Genomic DNA, 14,935 nt, shown 5'->3' with positions numbered 1-14,935 from the left:
AATTTCAAATTTGGAGCAAATTTGAGGTAGGAACCTCATTTCTTGTTCTTTTCTCTTTTTTGTTTCTAAATGGTTGCAAATGAATTGTTCTATGAAAATAATCATTTCCTATGTTTAAAGAATTTCATTTCAATTGTTATGAATAAATTTTATAAAAATTCCATTTTGTTCCCTTAACATGCCCAATTTTCTCTAGATTGAATAAATTGTTGTTTTAATGATGGAATTAGGGTTTTGGGCACCTAAGAACCAAAAGGGTATTCTTTGATTTTTTAATTTTGAAGTTCAATTTTTTTATGAAAATTTGAAGCTATTTTAATGGAGGTTGAGCCTATTTTTTGGTTTTTGATGAAATTTGGTAAATGTTGAAAATGGGATTTCTTATCATATTTTGATGGATTATAACATGGAATGATATATTTATCATGTTATTTTTTTATTTGGACCAATTTGGATTCCGTTTCATATGGTTATTATGTTTGTTTGAAATTGTGACTATTTGATGAAAAGTTGTGAAAATTGAGAGATTTGTTAATATTGTTTTGATTTTGATTCGATGTTCATTAGAATGTGATGAGCCTATGGTAGGTATTAAATTCAATAATGGGAGTGGATCCCATCATATACCTAACCCAAAGTGGCTTGTAGGCTAGTTACAATGTGGGGAGTTAATCAAGTGATAATCAATGAGACATGGGTAATAAAATTAACTAAGGTAATTGATGCCTCTCTCATGACTTGAGTGTTTATAATGGATAAAAATGAATTTAGAAGAAATTCCCACTCATGGAGCATTAGATCAGGTAAGATTGAGTCTTGTTGTCTATTTGAGAGGACTACTTATGCATGAGCCATCCCTTTGAGCTACTTGATGACACTCCCCTATCTCACTCTCTAACATCTAGCACAATAGCTGAGTAGCACCTAGAAGATGGCTAGTCCTTCCATGTTGGTGTTGATTTATTGATGTTATATGATTTCCATGTGTGATTTTCCTTGTATGTTGTGATGTACCTCATCCTTAGATGTCGTGTATCTTCATGCTCAATGTTGTTTATTTTGCATTTTTAGATGTGTGTTTGTATCTCTTCTCACGTGTCTTGCATGTGTAAATGTCTAAGGTCTTTGTGACTATCCCCTGTCACAAATATAATGGATCATTTGTATTCATGTGGTTGAGTGGCATGTATACCACCGTTGGGGTCTAGAGGATAGTAGACCAAGCATTCTTAGTGGATTCTTCTCATGTTTTACTTATGTTTTCAATTATTTCAATGAAATGTAAATGCATTATTATAAGACATTTGACTCCTATGCTTTGTAATATTGTAACATTATATATTAGACCTTCTACAAAAATGATTTGTAATCAATTGTGTATGAATATGATGAGAGTAGTTTGTGTGCATCGATGTTGGTATCGAGCACAAGTTATCTTATAGATCTTGCTTTCAATCTTGAATATTGCAATGTCTAATGATTATAGGAATCTTCTTTTGGGATTAAAATGAATCTAGTGTGTATTAAATATGTCTTGGAGGGTGTTTTAGATCCCTCATGCCATCATACTATCTTCTAGTGGTGAATTATATCTTGTTGTTACATTTTTGAGTCCATTGGAGGTCTTTCTAAATGTCTTGTAAAGAGATGTAAATGTGTTAAAGAGTCTTTCTATTGTGTCCTTGCTTTTTTTTTATCTTATGGAAGATTTTTGTTGTTAGTGAGGTCATTATTCATCGTTGCATCCTCTCCTTTTGTGTGTCAACAATTTCTTGTGTCTAGGGGAGCCGATTTACTTCCTTCTTCCCCAAGTTTTTCTAAATTTTTTGTGTTTTTGGAGATTTTTGGGAACCTCTATCCTATTCCAATCCATTCATGGTGTTTGGGGACCAATCGCTACCTTTGGATTTCTCATTGGCTAGGATGTTTGTGTGTTAGAGAGGAATACAACATGGGAGGTTGTCTCAAGGAAATCAACACCCAAAATGGACACTAGCACATCTAGAGGAAAAGAGAACACCCAAAGGACTATGAAATATCATGTTGGTGTCCTTCCAAGGTTCCAGTGTCCTATTTGGGTGTCCTATTCCTCTTGGGGTGCCAATGTTGTCAATCCTTTGTTAGTAGGCTTTTCGGGGCTCCAAAGGGGTGAACCTTGTTCATAAAAGTTACTTGTTGGGTCCTAGAGAGTCTAGGGAATCTCTAAGGGGGTACATTTGTGTATCTAATGAAGGGTTGTGGTGTTGATTATATTGGGTTGTGTGCCTTCATTTGTAGGAGGTAGATTGTTGCACCTAGGATTGAGGAAGGTGGTCAAGATTATCTAGTGAAGACTTGTAAAGTCTTGCAAGGATTTAAACCCCTTTTTGATCATCCCTAAGGTTCTCTAAGCCTTTCTCCATGGTTGGTTGGCATTTTGGAGCCTAATTATTCCCATTGTGCGTAGTCGAGTTGTGGCAGGATGTTGTATGTTTGTAGTTTGAGATATCACACTTTTGAATGCCGTAAGCATTTGGTCTTGAGTTGGTTAGATTAGTTTGATGTGGATTTGAGTTTGAAGATTTTCTCATCCTATCTCGGTGTGATTTTGTGAGAGAAAATGTTTGTGGTGGTTGTTGATCATCGTCAAGGAGTCGTCCTTCCTCTTTCTCCCTTGTTGTTTCATCACAATGAGTGGTCCCACATTTGTTAGCCTTTTGTTGGTGTCACCTTGCATGTACATTCGTGAGGTCTTGTATTGTTGTTTTTGTGTGTCATGGTGTCCCTTGCGACACTTTTGTGCATGTTATTATGCAAGTGCAATATGGTATGTCATATCTTTGGGGTTGAAGTTGTTAATGTTTGCTTAAAATGTTTCAAAAAAAAAAATTCTAGGTTTCTCAATCTCAACAATTTTGGGATGATTTATTTATTATTATTTTAGATTTTCCCATTGTTATTTGGTATTTATTCTATTAGATATTTTTCTCCATCACAAGAGGTGTGAGTTTTTTGATTAGCACTTATGCCACATGTTGTTGCATTTAAAAACAAGTTATTAGTTTTCAAAAAAGATGCCTATAAAGTGGTCTGACATGGAAAGACTATTTTAAAGATGTTATGACAAATTCTATGACAACTATAAGGGTTGAAAATAAAGGGGGGTCATTTTATATGCGAGATTCAACTATTATGACATGTAAGAGAATCCTTACATAAACTATTGACAATCTATAATGCATGTAAGAGTATCTCCTATTTTACCGAGTTTTTAATGACAACTTGTAAAATGGTATAATATCATGTAAGAGACCATGTTTGGCATGTAGAGGTTGTATGGATTTCTACCATACTATTTTGGAACCTTGTTTTGACTCATGGTAATGTTTTATGGTGGTATTTTGAACTCCCACGAGTCTATATATTGAGGGGTTGATTTGGAGACAACATGAGATGTTTTATAGGTACACACATGTTGCTAGTTTTGATGCAAGATTAAGGGCATTTTATGCATTGTAATTTCTCTTTGAAGAATAATATAGATTTTGCCTCTTTGATTTTGAGTTAACTAGCTTCCATAGATGTCCAGTTTGAGGAAGAAACTAGATGCATTATGCTTTTTTGTTCTTTACCTAAGTCTTGGAAAAAATTTATTCTTGCTATCATTATTAACCTTAAAGATCCATAGGTGGATGCACTTGTTGTGACTTTGTTGACACCATAAATGAGGAGAAAAACTATGAATAGCTCAGGTGTTGCTCTCAATTTCAAGAGTAGGCCTAAAGAAAAAGGGTAAAAAAGAGATCAAGGGCCTACAAACAAGTCCAAAGGTCGTTCTAAGATTCTTGGAAAGAAGAATAGAGTTAAGTGTTGGAATCGTGGGGAAAGAGGATGCATGAAGGAGTGTAGAAACAAAATGTTTCCTCCATAGAAAAATCCTTTGATGTAGGTGATGATGAACTTTACTTTTTGCTTGTAATGTCATTGCTAATGAGCACTGGTTGGTTGATTCAAGATGCTCATATCACACGACTCCTCATAAGGAGTTGTTTTTCACATATGATAAATACGACAGAGGTAATGTCTACCTTGGGGACAACGGTAGATATATGATGGTTGGAAGAGGAAAGGTATTATTGCATTTTAGCAATGAGAGGATTAAGACCCTCCTTGACGTTTCACATATTCACAAATTAGCTACAAATATGATTTTAGTTTCGAAGTTGAATGATTGAAGAATAAATGTTTGACAAGCATGGTTGCAAATTGGTGAGATGAAGCTCGGTGGTAGCAAGGGGAACTTGAATGGGAACTTTATTTAAGCTTGATGCCACTACTGTTTGGAAATCTACCTATGTGGCTGAAATTTTTGAAAATACATAGAATAAAATAGAAGATTTGTAGCATTCATGAGATCAAAGACAACCTATGGGACAACATGCCTTACTATATTTGCTTTGTGAAATACCAATCTTCTACCATTCAATTTGATAATGAACTCTTTCATACTTTCAATTATCTCCTTGCTAAATAAATTTCAAAAAACATTATTACCAAATTATTTACATGTTTAACCTAGATATCTTTCTAAACTTTACAATCTAAAATAAATATTCTTATATTTCAACTATTCCAACCATACAAAAATACACTCTCTTCATTTCCATACCTCATTTAACCATTTTAATCACCTACCAAGTTTATATAAACAAAAAGATGCTATAATGAACTCACACCTTTTGTTTTTTAAAAAGACCATTAATATGATTTGAACAAATGAATATTTTTAATAACATCCACCAAACTTAACAACTTATAAGACTGCAATATCTAACTATACCCTTTAAAATTATGTAATGCCTAAAGTTCTCTCAGGTAGCTCACACGAGATCATTAACACCCAAGAACAGCAAAGTGGCCCCCATGATTGGACCCAATACGTAATTATCACCCCATAAAGTAAATTTAAAAGCGATATAGATATATTTTTTGTAGGTAACCCGCTTTCATGCCAAGCGTTGCTTCTGCGTGCGTTTGTGCATCCGTAAGCAGTTATTTTAATTCGTTGAAATGAAATTTACAGGGGAAACTTAAAAAGCCCAAAAAAGCGGGTAAAAGAGAATGAGCGAAAACCAATTTTTATGACGCAAGTGCCTTTATGAATTACCGAATGCCAATCCGTCCGTAAAGCGAAAGATTTAAGAAACCCCATCGTCAAATTTTAAACAAATTACGCTTACTTCATCGTGAAGATACATCTGACTCTTCGCAAAATACAGAGATGATCGCCGCCTAACTCCTTTTCAGGTACAGTTCAGATTTTGATAATTTATCCTTTAGCATTAAAGTTTCAAGCTTTCATAAGGTTTTCGTCAATATTCGTTTGAATTTGTACAGATTGTGTTGATTTAATGTACAGGTTTGGTAAGTATTCGTTGAATTTGCGCTGATTAGTCTTTCGATTTGATGCAAAGTTTGTAGTAAATAATCATTGCATTTGTGCATATTGTTCTTTTCGATTGGATGTAAAGATTTTTGGTGAGTAAGCATTGAATTTGTGCTGATTACTTATATTTAGTTTTCAGCAAAATTTCGTTGAAGCGGTGCAGATTAAATCGATATGATTTTTAGGGGATATTCGTCGAGTTTCTGAAGATATACTGATTACTGCAAAGATTTTGGCAAATATTTGTTGATTTCGTGCAGATTATTTCAATTTTAAGGCAAAGCTTTTAGTAATTACTCTTTGAATTTGTGATGATCATTTCGATTTAATGTTAAATATTATTTGAATCTATGCAGATTTTTTCCCTTTTATTAAAGGTTTTGCCAAATATCCGTTCATTTGGTATATTATTTCGAAGTAATGCTAAGATTTTAGTAATCATTTGTTGAATTTGTGCATACTATTGCGATTTAATGTTTAGTAAATAGTCGTTGAATTTGTGCAGAGTATTTCGACTTATTGCAAAAGTCTAATAAGTATCCATTGAATTTTTGTAGATAATTTGTTTTACTTCATATGTTTTGGTAAATATTCGTCGAATTTGTGCAGATTATTTTGATTTAATGCTAATATTTTGGTAAAATTCCGTTGAAGTTCTGCAGATTATTTCAATTTGATGTAAAGATTTTAATAAATTTTCACTGCAGATATTTTCGAGTTATCGTCCTCTTAAAATGTCCAGAGGTTATGCCAGTCTTCCAACGAGTCATCTTCCTGGCTCCGTGCCTGTATGTAATCTTTATCTTTTTTCTCAAAATTTTAAGCCAATTTCTTTAGTGCGATTTAATTCATCGTATTTGCTTTTAAAGAATCAAATTATTGTGCTGCTGCGATGTTTGATGCTGGAAATGTTTGTTGTGCCTCCTCTTGCAGATCCAGTTTGCTGTAACTTTGGTTCTGTTTCCGTAAATTTCTGTTAGTGCAAATCAATGGATGAACTGTTTGTTCATTTTGGATTAAAATCTCTCATCTGAGATGGTTTATGACCTGTTCGTTCATTTTGGATTGAAATTTCTCATCTGATCTGGTTTATGGAAATTGAATAAAAAAGAAAATGGAAATTCTACTCTATCCGACTTGACCAATAAGGAGAGGATCTTTAGCTGGTCAACTGAATTTAGGGCCTAGCCACGAAGAGAGCTTTTGGCCATTGGCCAAGGGCATAAATGATATAATATTAGTTGAAGGGCACAATTCCCTTAAATGCTCTTAACCGGTATCAGATCATATGTATAAATGAATATGTTGGAAAATGAACGAATTTATGATATGATGACCTCGTTGGAAGTAATGGGGTGATAGATTATCTAAGAATCAATATTTTAAAGAAACTGAGAATTTTATATTATATCACAAAGTGTATGAATTGGTCATATGATCAACTTTTTGTAAGTAGCAGCGTCTCTCCATATAAAATTTGTTCAGACAATACTTATGATTATGCCAGAAGATATGAAATTGTCATTTAATTAACTTCTCATAGTAATGGGCAATAGATAATCACAAGAATCTTTGAAAGAAAGCGAGGATTTGATATATGCGCATATACAAAGTCACACACACCAAGATAGCTACCTAGCAACAAAAGGCTCTTGTTGTACATTTTCAAAATTAGTTTTGCCTCTCAATCACTAGAACACAACTGGACGGACTTCAAATCTATTCACTCATTTAGAAAATTGACTTTAGAGTGTTCACTTTTGAAATAAATTCTCCAAGATTGGTTAGGTGTGTTCTCAAAGATTTCATGTACAAGGTTATGATCTCAATTGCGCACACATATTGATATATGTATATGAATTGGTGTATAGGAGCTATCAAATTCTACTTTTTTAGAAGATTGTTTGTACCAGCATCTGATTTTGAAATAATCTTTCCAAGCTTTGATTGATTGGCTTTTATATGATATCATGTAATTGGTTCCGATTGCAAATCGCTGCTTAATGCCTACTATCATTTGTATAAGCACACTTCAATAATACACGTGCTTCATTCTCTACTTAATTTACATCAATTTGGCAAGCGGGATGTTCTAGTTTTGGTTGATGTGACAACATTGTTAGGAATAGCTTTCTAAACCTTTATTTGGCCCTTTATCATGAAACATGAGGGCAACTGCTAGAGCAAATTATCAAAAATAGATGCCACGAGATTAGAGACAGTCCAAGATTTTTTTCTTCTTCTTATAGACTCTGTTTCTTATGCTTGGAAACTAGGCATAGTCCACACTTATTTCTTCTTGACATAGACTGTTGTTCTTATGCATTCAGTTAGACATTTGTATATATATTTTTGATCATTTTAACTGTGAGATTGGCATTAGACAATTTGCTAGATTTGATGTACTACCTAGTACCAATTACATAATACATATAAGCATGGCAGATTCTGTTTTTGATTTTTTTATATCTTATTTGCATATCATTGTTATTTACTTTCTGCATGATATATTTCCCTTTTTTAAACTGGCCATATATTCTGAGACAATATTACAGACAATCACATTATTTTGGTTGCAAAGATTAGTGTGTAGCTGTTCATGACTGCTGTCTTTTACCAGACATTGTACTTCATGTTCTTATCATGAAATGTTCATGTGTAGGCTGTGATAGACAGTGATCCAAGGCTGCTGAAATCTGGAGGTATGTATAATCCATGTTGTCTTTCTCCATTTCAATACACATTCAAAGTACAGTTTTCTTTTCCAGATAAAATCCAATGGCAAGTTCCCTTGTGTCACTAGAAGAACCTAAACAATTAGTAATCTTTCTGTTGGTAAATCTTTTCAGTGGCGTGATTCCTGATGATAGAAATTTATTCAGGATATGCTAATAAATTTGGAGTTCCTTGTTCAACTCCCAAATTGCTTTGTCAATTGATTACCACTTAAGTTTGTTTGATTTTCTAATGCACCCACATTGGGTTGTTTATGCACCTCACACCTTGCTACATGCGTTGAGAATTTGAGATATTATCTAGCTAGTATTTAAGTATGCCGTATATTTCATGATTGATGGTAGGCCTTGTGATATGCATGCAGAAGCAAACCTACAGATATTTCCACCAACACCGAACACTGGTTTAAGCAGACCGTGGGGATATCAACCTACACACAGTGTTGATGGTATGTATTGATCATATGTCAATGCTATGAACTATGAAGTAAATAACTATTTTTTTTTTATAGTCAGAAGTTGTCCCTGACAACCATATTTTTGCTTGTATTTATAGTCAAACCATCTTAATTCAAAGTGAAAGCTATTGGCTAGTCTAAGATCTTGTTTACTTATTAACTAGTATTTTATTTGATTTATCCTTTGCTTGTGGTTAACTTCTAGGAAGTACCATTGAAAGATTTACATATCTTTAATTGGTAGATGCCGATTTTTTGGCTGAACTGTCAATCATTTTTTATATGCAGCTAGTCTCAAAATGTAAATATATTGTATGTACTGAAGCAAGAAAGAGAAGATACTTGGCGATTGTTGTGCGAATCGCACACCCATCCCCGTCTTGGATTGGGACCCCCCGGTTTGTGCCTTTCTGTCCTTGCGGAAGAGGAAGGGGATATGAAGGGTCAAGTTGGTGAGTGATGGAGTCTGGAATGTCGTCTTGATCTCCAAATGCTCTGAAATTTGGCTAAGTCTGGAATGTCCTGATCCTGAAATTTGATTAAGTCTGGAAAACTGAGGAATCCTCCAAAAACTAGAATTTGCAATATAACTCCTGGAGGTCCGAAACCACTCTCAAACATCTTGAAAGTATATATGGAATATAACTTAAAGTATAAGGTCACTTATACTTAAATGTTATATTCCATAAAATGATCCTTCAACGAGATCTTGACAAACTTGTCCAAGTGCCCAAGCTCACACTTCTTGAGGAAAACGTTTAAAAATCGCTAAAATGCCCAAATTTGGACCTTGGGGCTAAAATGTGAAAAAGTTGCAAAAAGCCCCCAGAGGTCCGAAAATCACTTAAGTCCTCCAATTTTGGACCCTAGGGCTAAAATGTGAAAAAGTGAAAAAATTGCAAAAACTGGCAAAAGGTTTGAAAATCACTTATGTTGCAAAAAGTGCCTTTAGGTCCGAATTTCACTTAAAACCCCCAATTTCGGACCTTGGGGCAAAAAGTTGAAAAGTTTAAAATGTTGCAAAAAGTGTCAAATGGTCTGAATTTCACTTAAGTCTCTCAATTTCGGACCTTGGGGCAAAAAGTGAAATATTGCAAAAAGCTCCTCCAGGTTCGAAATTCACTTAAAACCTCAATTTTGGACCCTAGCTCTGAAATTGCAAAAAGGTTTTATAACTTGCAAGAAGGGGGCCAAGGTCCGAAGTTTTATTTGCAAAATAAGGCAAATGCTCCGAAATATCCCCAATCGCAAAAAAGCGTTTAAATTCATTCAAACACTCTGCAATTTGCAAAGGGTGAAATAGCTCCAAAATTTCAAAATATATATCAAATTTGCCAAAACGCGTTTAGCTCCGAAAATACTCCCAGTTTGCCAAAAAATGCTTGAAAGGTTCGAAATTCTTAGAGTTTGCAAAGAGGGGCAAAGGGTCCGAAGTTTTTAAGTTGCAAAACATCCCCAAGGTCGCGAGTTGGAAGATAGACGTAGAATTTGCAAAACTCCCCAAGGTTCGAAAATTGGATAAATTCGCAAAAAACGTTAAGTCTCCAAAATTCGCCATAGTGCCCAGAATCGCGACGCATAGGCCCAAATGTAAGGAATGCGAAATTGGTAAAATTCCCATTCCTCCGAAGAATACATCGCAGAAAGTGTAATAGACAACAAAGCATGAAAAAACGCAGAGTTCGTAATTTGGAAGATGGAGACGTAAAGTTTAAAGTCTGCAAAAGTGCCCTCCATTTTGTGAAATTCACCAGAAAAGGCATGAGTGTTATGATTTTAAAATTTACAGGAGCTCTTCAAACCTCCGGAATCGCGCTATAAGAAGTTTTCAAAACGCCATAAACCCATTCAAAACGCCCAAGACTCCAAAAGGTAAAATCACGCAGAAGTAAATCGCCCAAACACTATCAAGACCAAGGATCAGATTTCACATTCGAAGAGAAAGGAGAAGCATTTTCAAGATACATCTCACAAAGAGCTTCTCAAGCCAGACGTCGTAATTAAATTTAATATTTGTTAAATTAATTAATTAATTTAATGAAGTGAAATTGGTTGATTGATCGCAGGGTGTCATCGAAGAACCAGGAGAAGGCCTCAAATGCAAATCAAGGAAGGATCACAATTCAAGGCCAGGCGTTGAAGACTGGAAAAAGAAAAGATGCAAGAGCGCGAGAACAACTGAGCATTGGGAACCGTGTCGCTGAACAAAGTTGAAGTCCACCGGCAAAATTGAAGGCAAAAGGCAAAATAACACTCAGTCTATGCATTCTCAAGAAAGTGCACAGTTGGATTTAAGTCCAGAAATTCAGTTTTAAAACTGAAATTGCTTTATTGTAAACTGCCCATGGGTCTCGTGCAAGATATTTTTGTGGATAACTATTCCCAACCACCAAGAAGATTGGATAGACTCAAATTGAAGCCAAATAGTGGCAGGTAGTTGAGATAGTTGTTGGCTGGATAACTGAGAATTAATTCGGCATGGGTTAAAGCTGCCAGCTTCTGGAAGGCAGATCAGGGCCCTTGGATGCAGTCCATCCTAGCCTTCGATTCAAAATTGTAATATCTATAAAAGGCAGAGGCCTTCCTTTTGTAAGGGGTTAGATAGTTAGATGGTTAGAGATTGTTAGACTCGGTTGAGAGTTAGATTTTAGAGTTAGAATAGGTTAGATTTTAAGCAGTAGCATAGAGATGCTGCAGAAATTGTTGTAATAGGCAGCTGAAATCAATATATAGACATTGAATTGGTGTTTATTGTCTTGTTTTCATCCTGTTTGCATGGTTTCTCTCAGAATTTTAGATAGATCTTTCTATTTTGGGTGTGCAGGTATTTGATAGATTCAGGCTCATACCATTGAGGATATACCGATTGTGTATCCTTTTGTGTGGTTAACCTGAGCCTTCAATTGTTCTTAGTTCAATTGCAGGTGTCCGTCTGAGCTGTGCCAGAATTGGGTGCTTAGCCGTGCGTCTCCAGTCTGAAAATCTTCCAAGTCCCTTTGAAGATTGCACCGTTCCTGCAAGGTTGTGAGCTATTCTGGCCAAGCAGGAATTGGTTATGTTGAATCCGTCTACCCGCATACCCGTGTTGTTAGTTTTAGATCTCCTAACCCTTTCCTTTTGCTCTTTATTGCGTAATTCGAGAATCACAACAGACCAGTTTGTTGCAAATCGTAAGTCCCCTTGTGTTTCCAGCAAAAAAACACATCAAACCACTGAGTAGTCCCGCAGTCAAGACCTGACAAAAGAAACCTTGAGGTCGTCCCCTTTGATCCAATATAAAAAAAAAGCAGCATTAGGGACTTCCTTATCTCAAGAGAGGATAGGATACTCAGCTGGTTATTCTATTCTACGTTGGCCGTATGGAGTTTGCAGCAATGCGATTTCAGACACGTCAACAATGATGTAGACCAGAATTGGGTAGCCAACTCAGGCAACCAGATTTAAACTCAAATAACTCTATTATAACAGAAAATGCACTCTTTAATATTCTGAAAAAATAATTACAAGTTTATTGGCTTAACATCCTCTCAACAAGCAAAACTAAAAACATGTAGATTCAAATGTTTGATATTAATTATTATAGTCTTCTTGATTCAACCAGATATCCCTCTATGATTCAACAACAAGAACACCAAAATAATCTACCTCTACCATTCACAAGATCAGAAAACATAACTTAAGCACCTCCCATGATTGATTTCTGAGCTTGTCATACTCCTCTCAAAGGTCCTTGGTCATTTGTTTAACAAATTACAGAAAATGTTTCAGCTTTCCCTTGACCAAAAAAAACTCTCATGTTGCATTTAAAACAGGGGTACACGGGGATGTGTTCGCAAGTTTTTTTCCAATTTACCTGCACTGGCGATGTTTCGGGCACGTAGGGACAACTTGAGTACATTTCCCAGCCACCCCCAAAATTTGAAAACCCACCAGAAATGTTTCCAAGACAGCAAGATGACAAAGGGACGGTGTGGGGATGGCCGGTCGTCCCTTGGATGCGTTGGGGATGTCTGAGATTTTCCCTGACCGTCCTAGGGATGGCTGGCCGTCCCCATGCCGTCAACGACAGAATTGTGATCTTGTTTTATGTATCTCACGACTGGTTATCTTATCATCCCGTTCTTTCATTTCATTGTTTAAGGTGTGTGGCATGTGATAAACTGGGGCGGCTCTATTGTTGTTTCATTCACATCTATCAATAACTTGTTGAAGTGGAGCTGGTTTGTCTATAATGTAAACATTGCAATATGCAGTCAAGGAACCGGCTAGTTTGGTGTTGGAGTTACAACTAAATACAATCTTTTTGAGATTGCAAGTATTGATGAACTAATGATTATCTTCATTGATTGTTGTTTAATCTTCTGTACCAAGTTGGTTGAATGAAAGATGGATTTTCAGGCAGGTTAAAAAGCTCGCACTATAATAGTTTTCGACTGTTTGATGACAAGTATTTGTATTAAGATCCACTGATGTTAGCAATCTTTATGTTGTGTGTTATGGATATCTTAGGCATCTAGATGGCTCCATGCCTTGTATCCATGTAATCGATTGTCAGGGTAAATACAAGCATATCATATGTCAAAACGATTACCTAAAGAGGTTGAACTGACTTATAAAATCATGTGTATTCATGTGCAATGCAAGATTGACTTACAGCTGCTTCAGTTGATAGTCACAAATGATTAATGAATATTCAATAACTTGCACAAAATGGCAGATTTTATTTCTTGGCCTATTGCCTATTATTGCTATATGTTTCAAAGATACTTGGATTGTGCTTATAGTATTTTTTAATTTTATATCATATGTACATTTACAATAAATTTAGATATCAATTTGTTTGACTCTCATGTGAACTCTATTGTTGTGTTTTAAGGATTTTTGTGATGTCCCCTTTTTGTTGACATCAGTTCTTTAGTGAGGGTTAGCCTATTACCCTAACCCTCGTAGGCTAATGGGATTGGTTAGAGAGTCTTTTGAGGATTGGTATCATCCCCAGTGTTCAGAGTGCTTTAGTTTGGTCTTCGTTTGGCATCATTCGGACATCATTTGCTCTACTTACTATTTTTAGTAAGTCTTCGGATGGTAGAGATGGACCCCTGCTATTTTTAGTAAAGGGGGTATGGTCATATGTAGTCTCCTCATGTTAGCTCCCAGTTCAGACGACGTTCGAAAATACAGAGTATTCATGGAGATATTAATGTTTAATTGGCTCAATTAAACATTAATTGTTTGGAGACTATATTATTAAGTTATAAAATGACTTTATATTATAAAGCACTTAAATGAGGGTCTATTTATCATGAGAAGGGGGCCAAGTTTATTAATAATTAATGAGCACATAACCCAAGGTTTAGTTACATTATTGATGCTAATGAAATATTATAACATTTTAATGTTAATTAAGAGCTTTTTGAAGAAGCCGAACTTCTGGAGGAAATATAAGTGTGCAAAAGGAATCGAACTTCATTATGTGATGGGAGTTTTTGATTGAACTTTCTTTAGAGCATTGAAGTGTAGAATACCAAGGGTTTTTGCATGATTCAAGGCTCGTCGACATTGGAGAGCATGGCTCTTTCATTGTAACAGCATATAGAGGGTGTGCGATATCATCTGATTATGCTTGTGAGAGTTGGCTTCATTCACGAGTCAATATTGAGCTGATTGGAGGGTTTATTTCAGAGTTTGTTTGCAGATTGAAAGGGATTATATTTAGAGATTTATTTGCTGCTACAGTGCCCGTGAAGTGTGCGGTACAGTACCCGTGAATAGTAAATCGCTACAGTACCCGTGAATAGTAAATCGCTACAGTACTAATGCATTTTAGAAGAGTTAATCTACATAAATTCAAAGGGGTTTGAAGAGTGATTTCAGATTGTTGGAGGCTACATTTATTGCTGTTAGTACCACTCATTGGCACGTGGGAATTACATGTATGTATGACAAGTGTTTGTGTTAATGACAATCTGTTGTAAGTGCATTTGATCTCTTAGAGTGCATGCTAAATGTTCGTAGAAATGTCCAACAACTGTAGATGCATATTTCATACGATTTCAATCACACATTGTCATTGAAAGGTTAGTGGTAGGTGTTACATTGCATTCTCATTTAACTTCAGACTTTGATATATGTCCTTTTGATCAGTGTATGAGTTGCCTCTGATGCTCTGCAAAATGGAAGGATTAGTAAAAACTTGTTTTGATAGCTAAACATACACAAGGAAACACAAGAGACAAGAGTTAGTCATTAGTGTTAGCAAATCAAAGATTGAATACTATACTAAGCAAACATATCAAGAAAGACACTACTAAACAAAT

The 14,935-nt window shown here is 35.4% G+C and overlaps 1 protein-coding gene across 8 annotated transcripts in view; it reads left to right on the top strand.

Moving 5' to 3' along the window:
• The first annotated feature begins 4,985 nt into the window (after positions 1–4,985).
• The window catches only part of LOC131046361 (uncharacterized), a 33,599-nt gene continuing 23,649 nt past the window's right edge, over positions 4,986–14,935 (top strand). Inside the window, exons 1-4 of one of the 8 annotated variants that reach the window (XM_057980095.2) lie at positions 4,989–5,286; positions 6,133–6,213; positions 8,088–8,127; positions 8,526–8,609. In XM_057980095.2, the coding sequence (XP_057836078.1) occupies positions 6,160–6,213; positions 8,088–8,127; positions 8,526–8,609 (178 nt within the window). In that variant the 5' untranslated portion in view covers positions 4,989–5,286; positions 6,133–6,159. Of the gene's footprint in view, positions 5,404–5,547; positions 5,703–6,132; positions 6,214–8,087; positions 8,128–8,525; positions 8,610–14,935 lie in introns of those variants that run through there. The other 7 variants (XM_057980096.1, XM_057980097.2, XM_057980098.2 and 4 more) reach the window with 7 other exon arrangements.

This window comes from Cryptomeria japonica, chromosome 8 (assembly GCF_030272615.1).
Source record: "Cryptomeria japonica chromosome 8, Sugi_1.0, whole genome shotgun sequence".
NCBI classification, from domain to species: Eukaryota; Viridiplantae; Streptophyta; class Pinopsida; order Cupressales; family Cupressaceae; genus Cryptomeria; species Cryptomeria japonica.
This window is presented reverse-complemented; position numbering and strand designations above follow the sequence as displayed.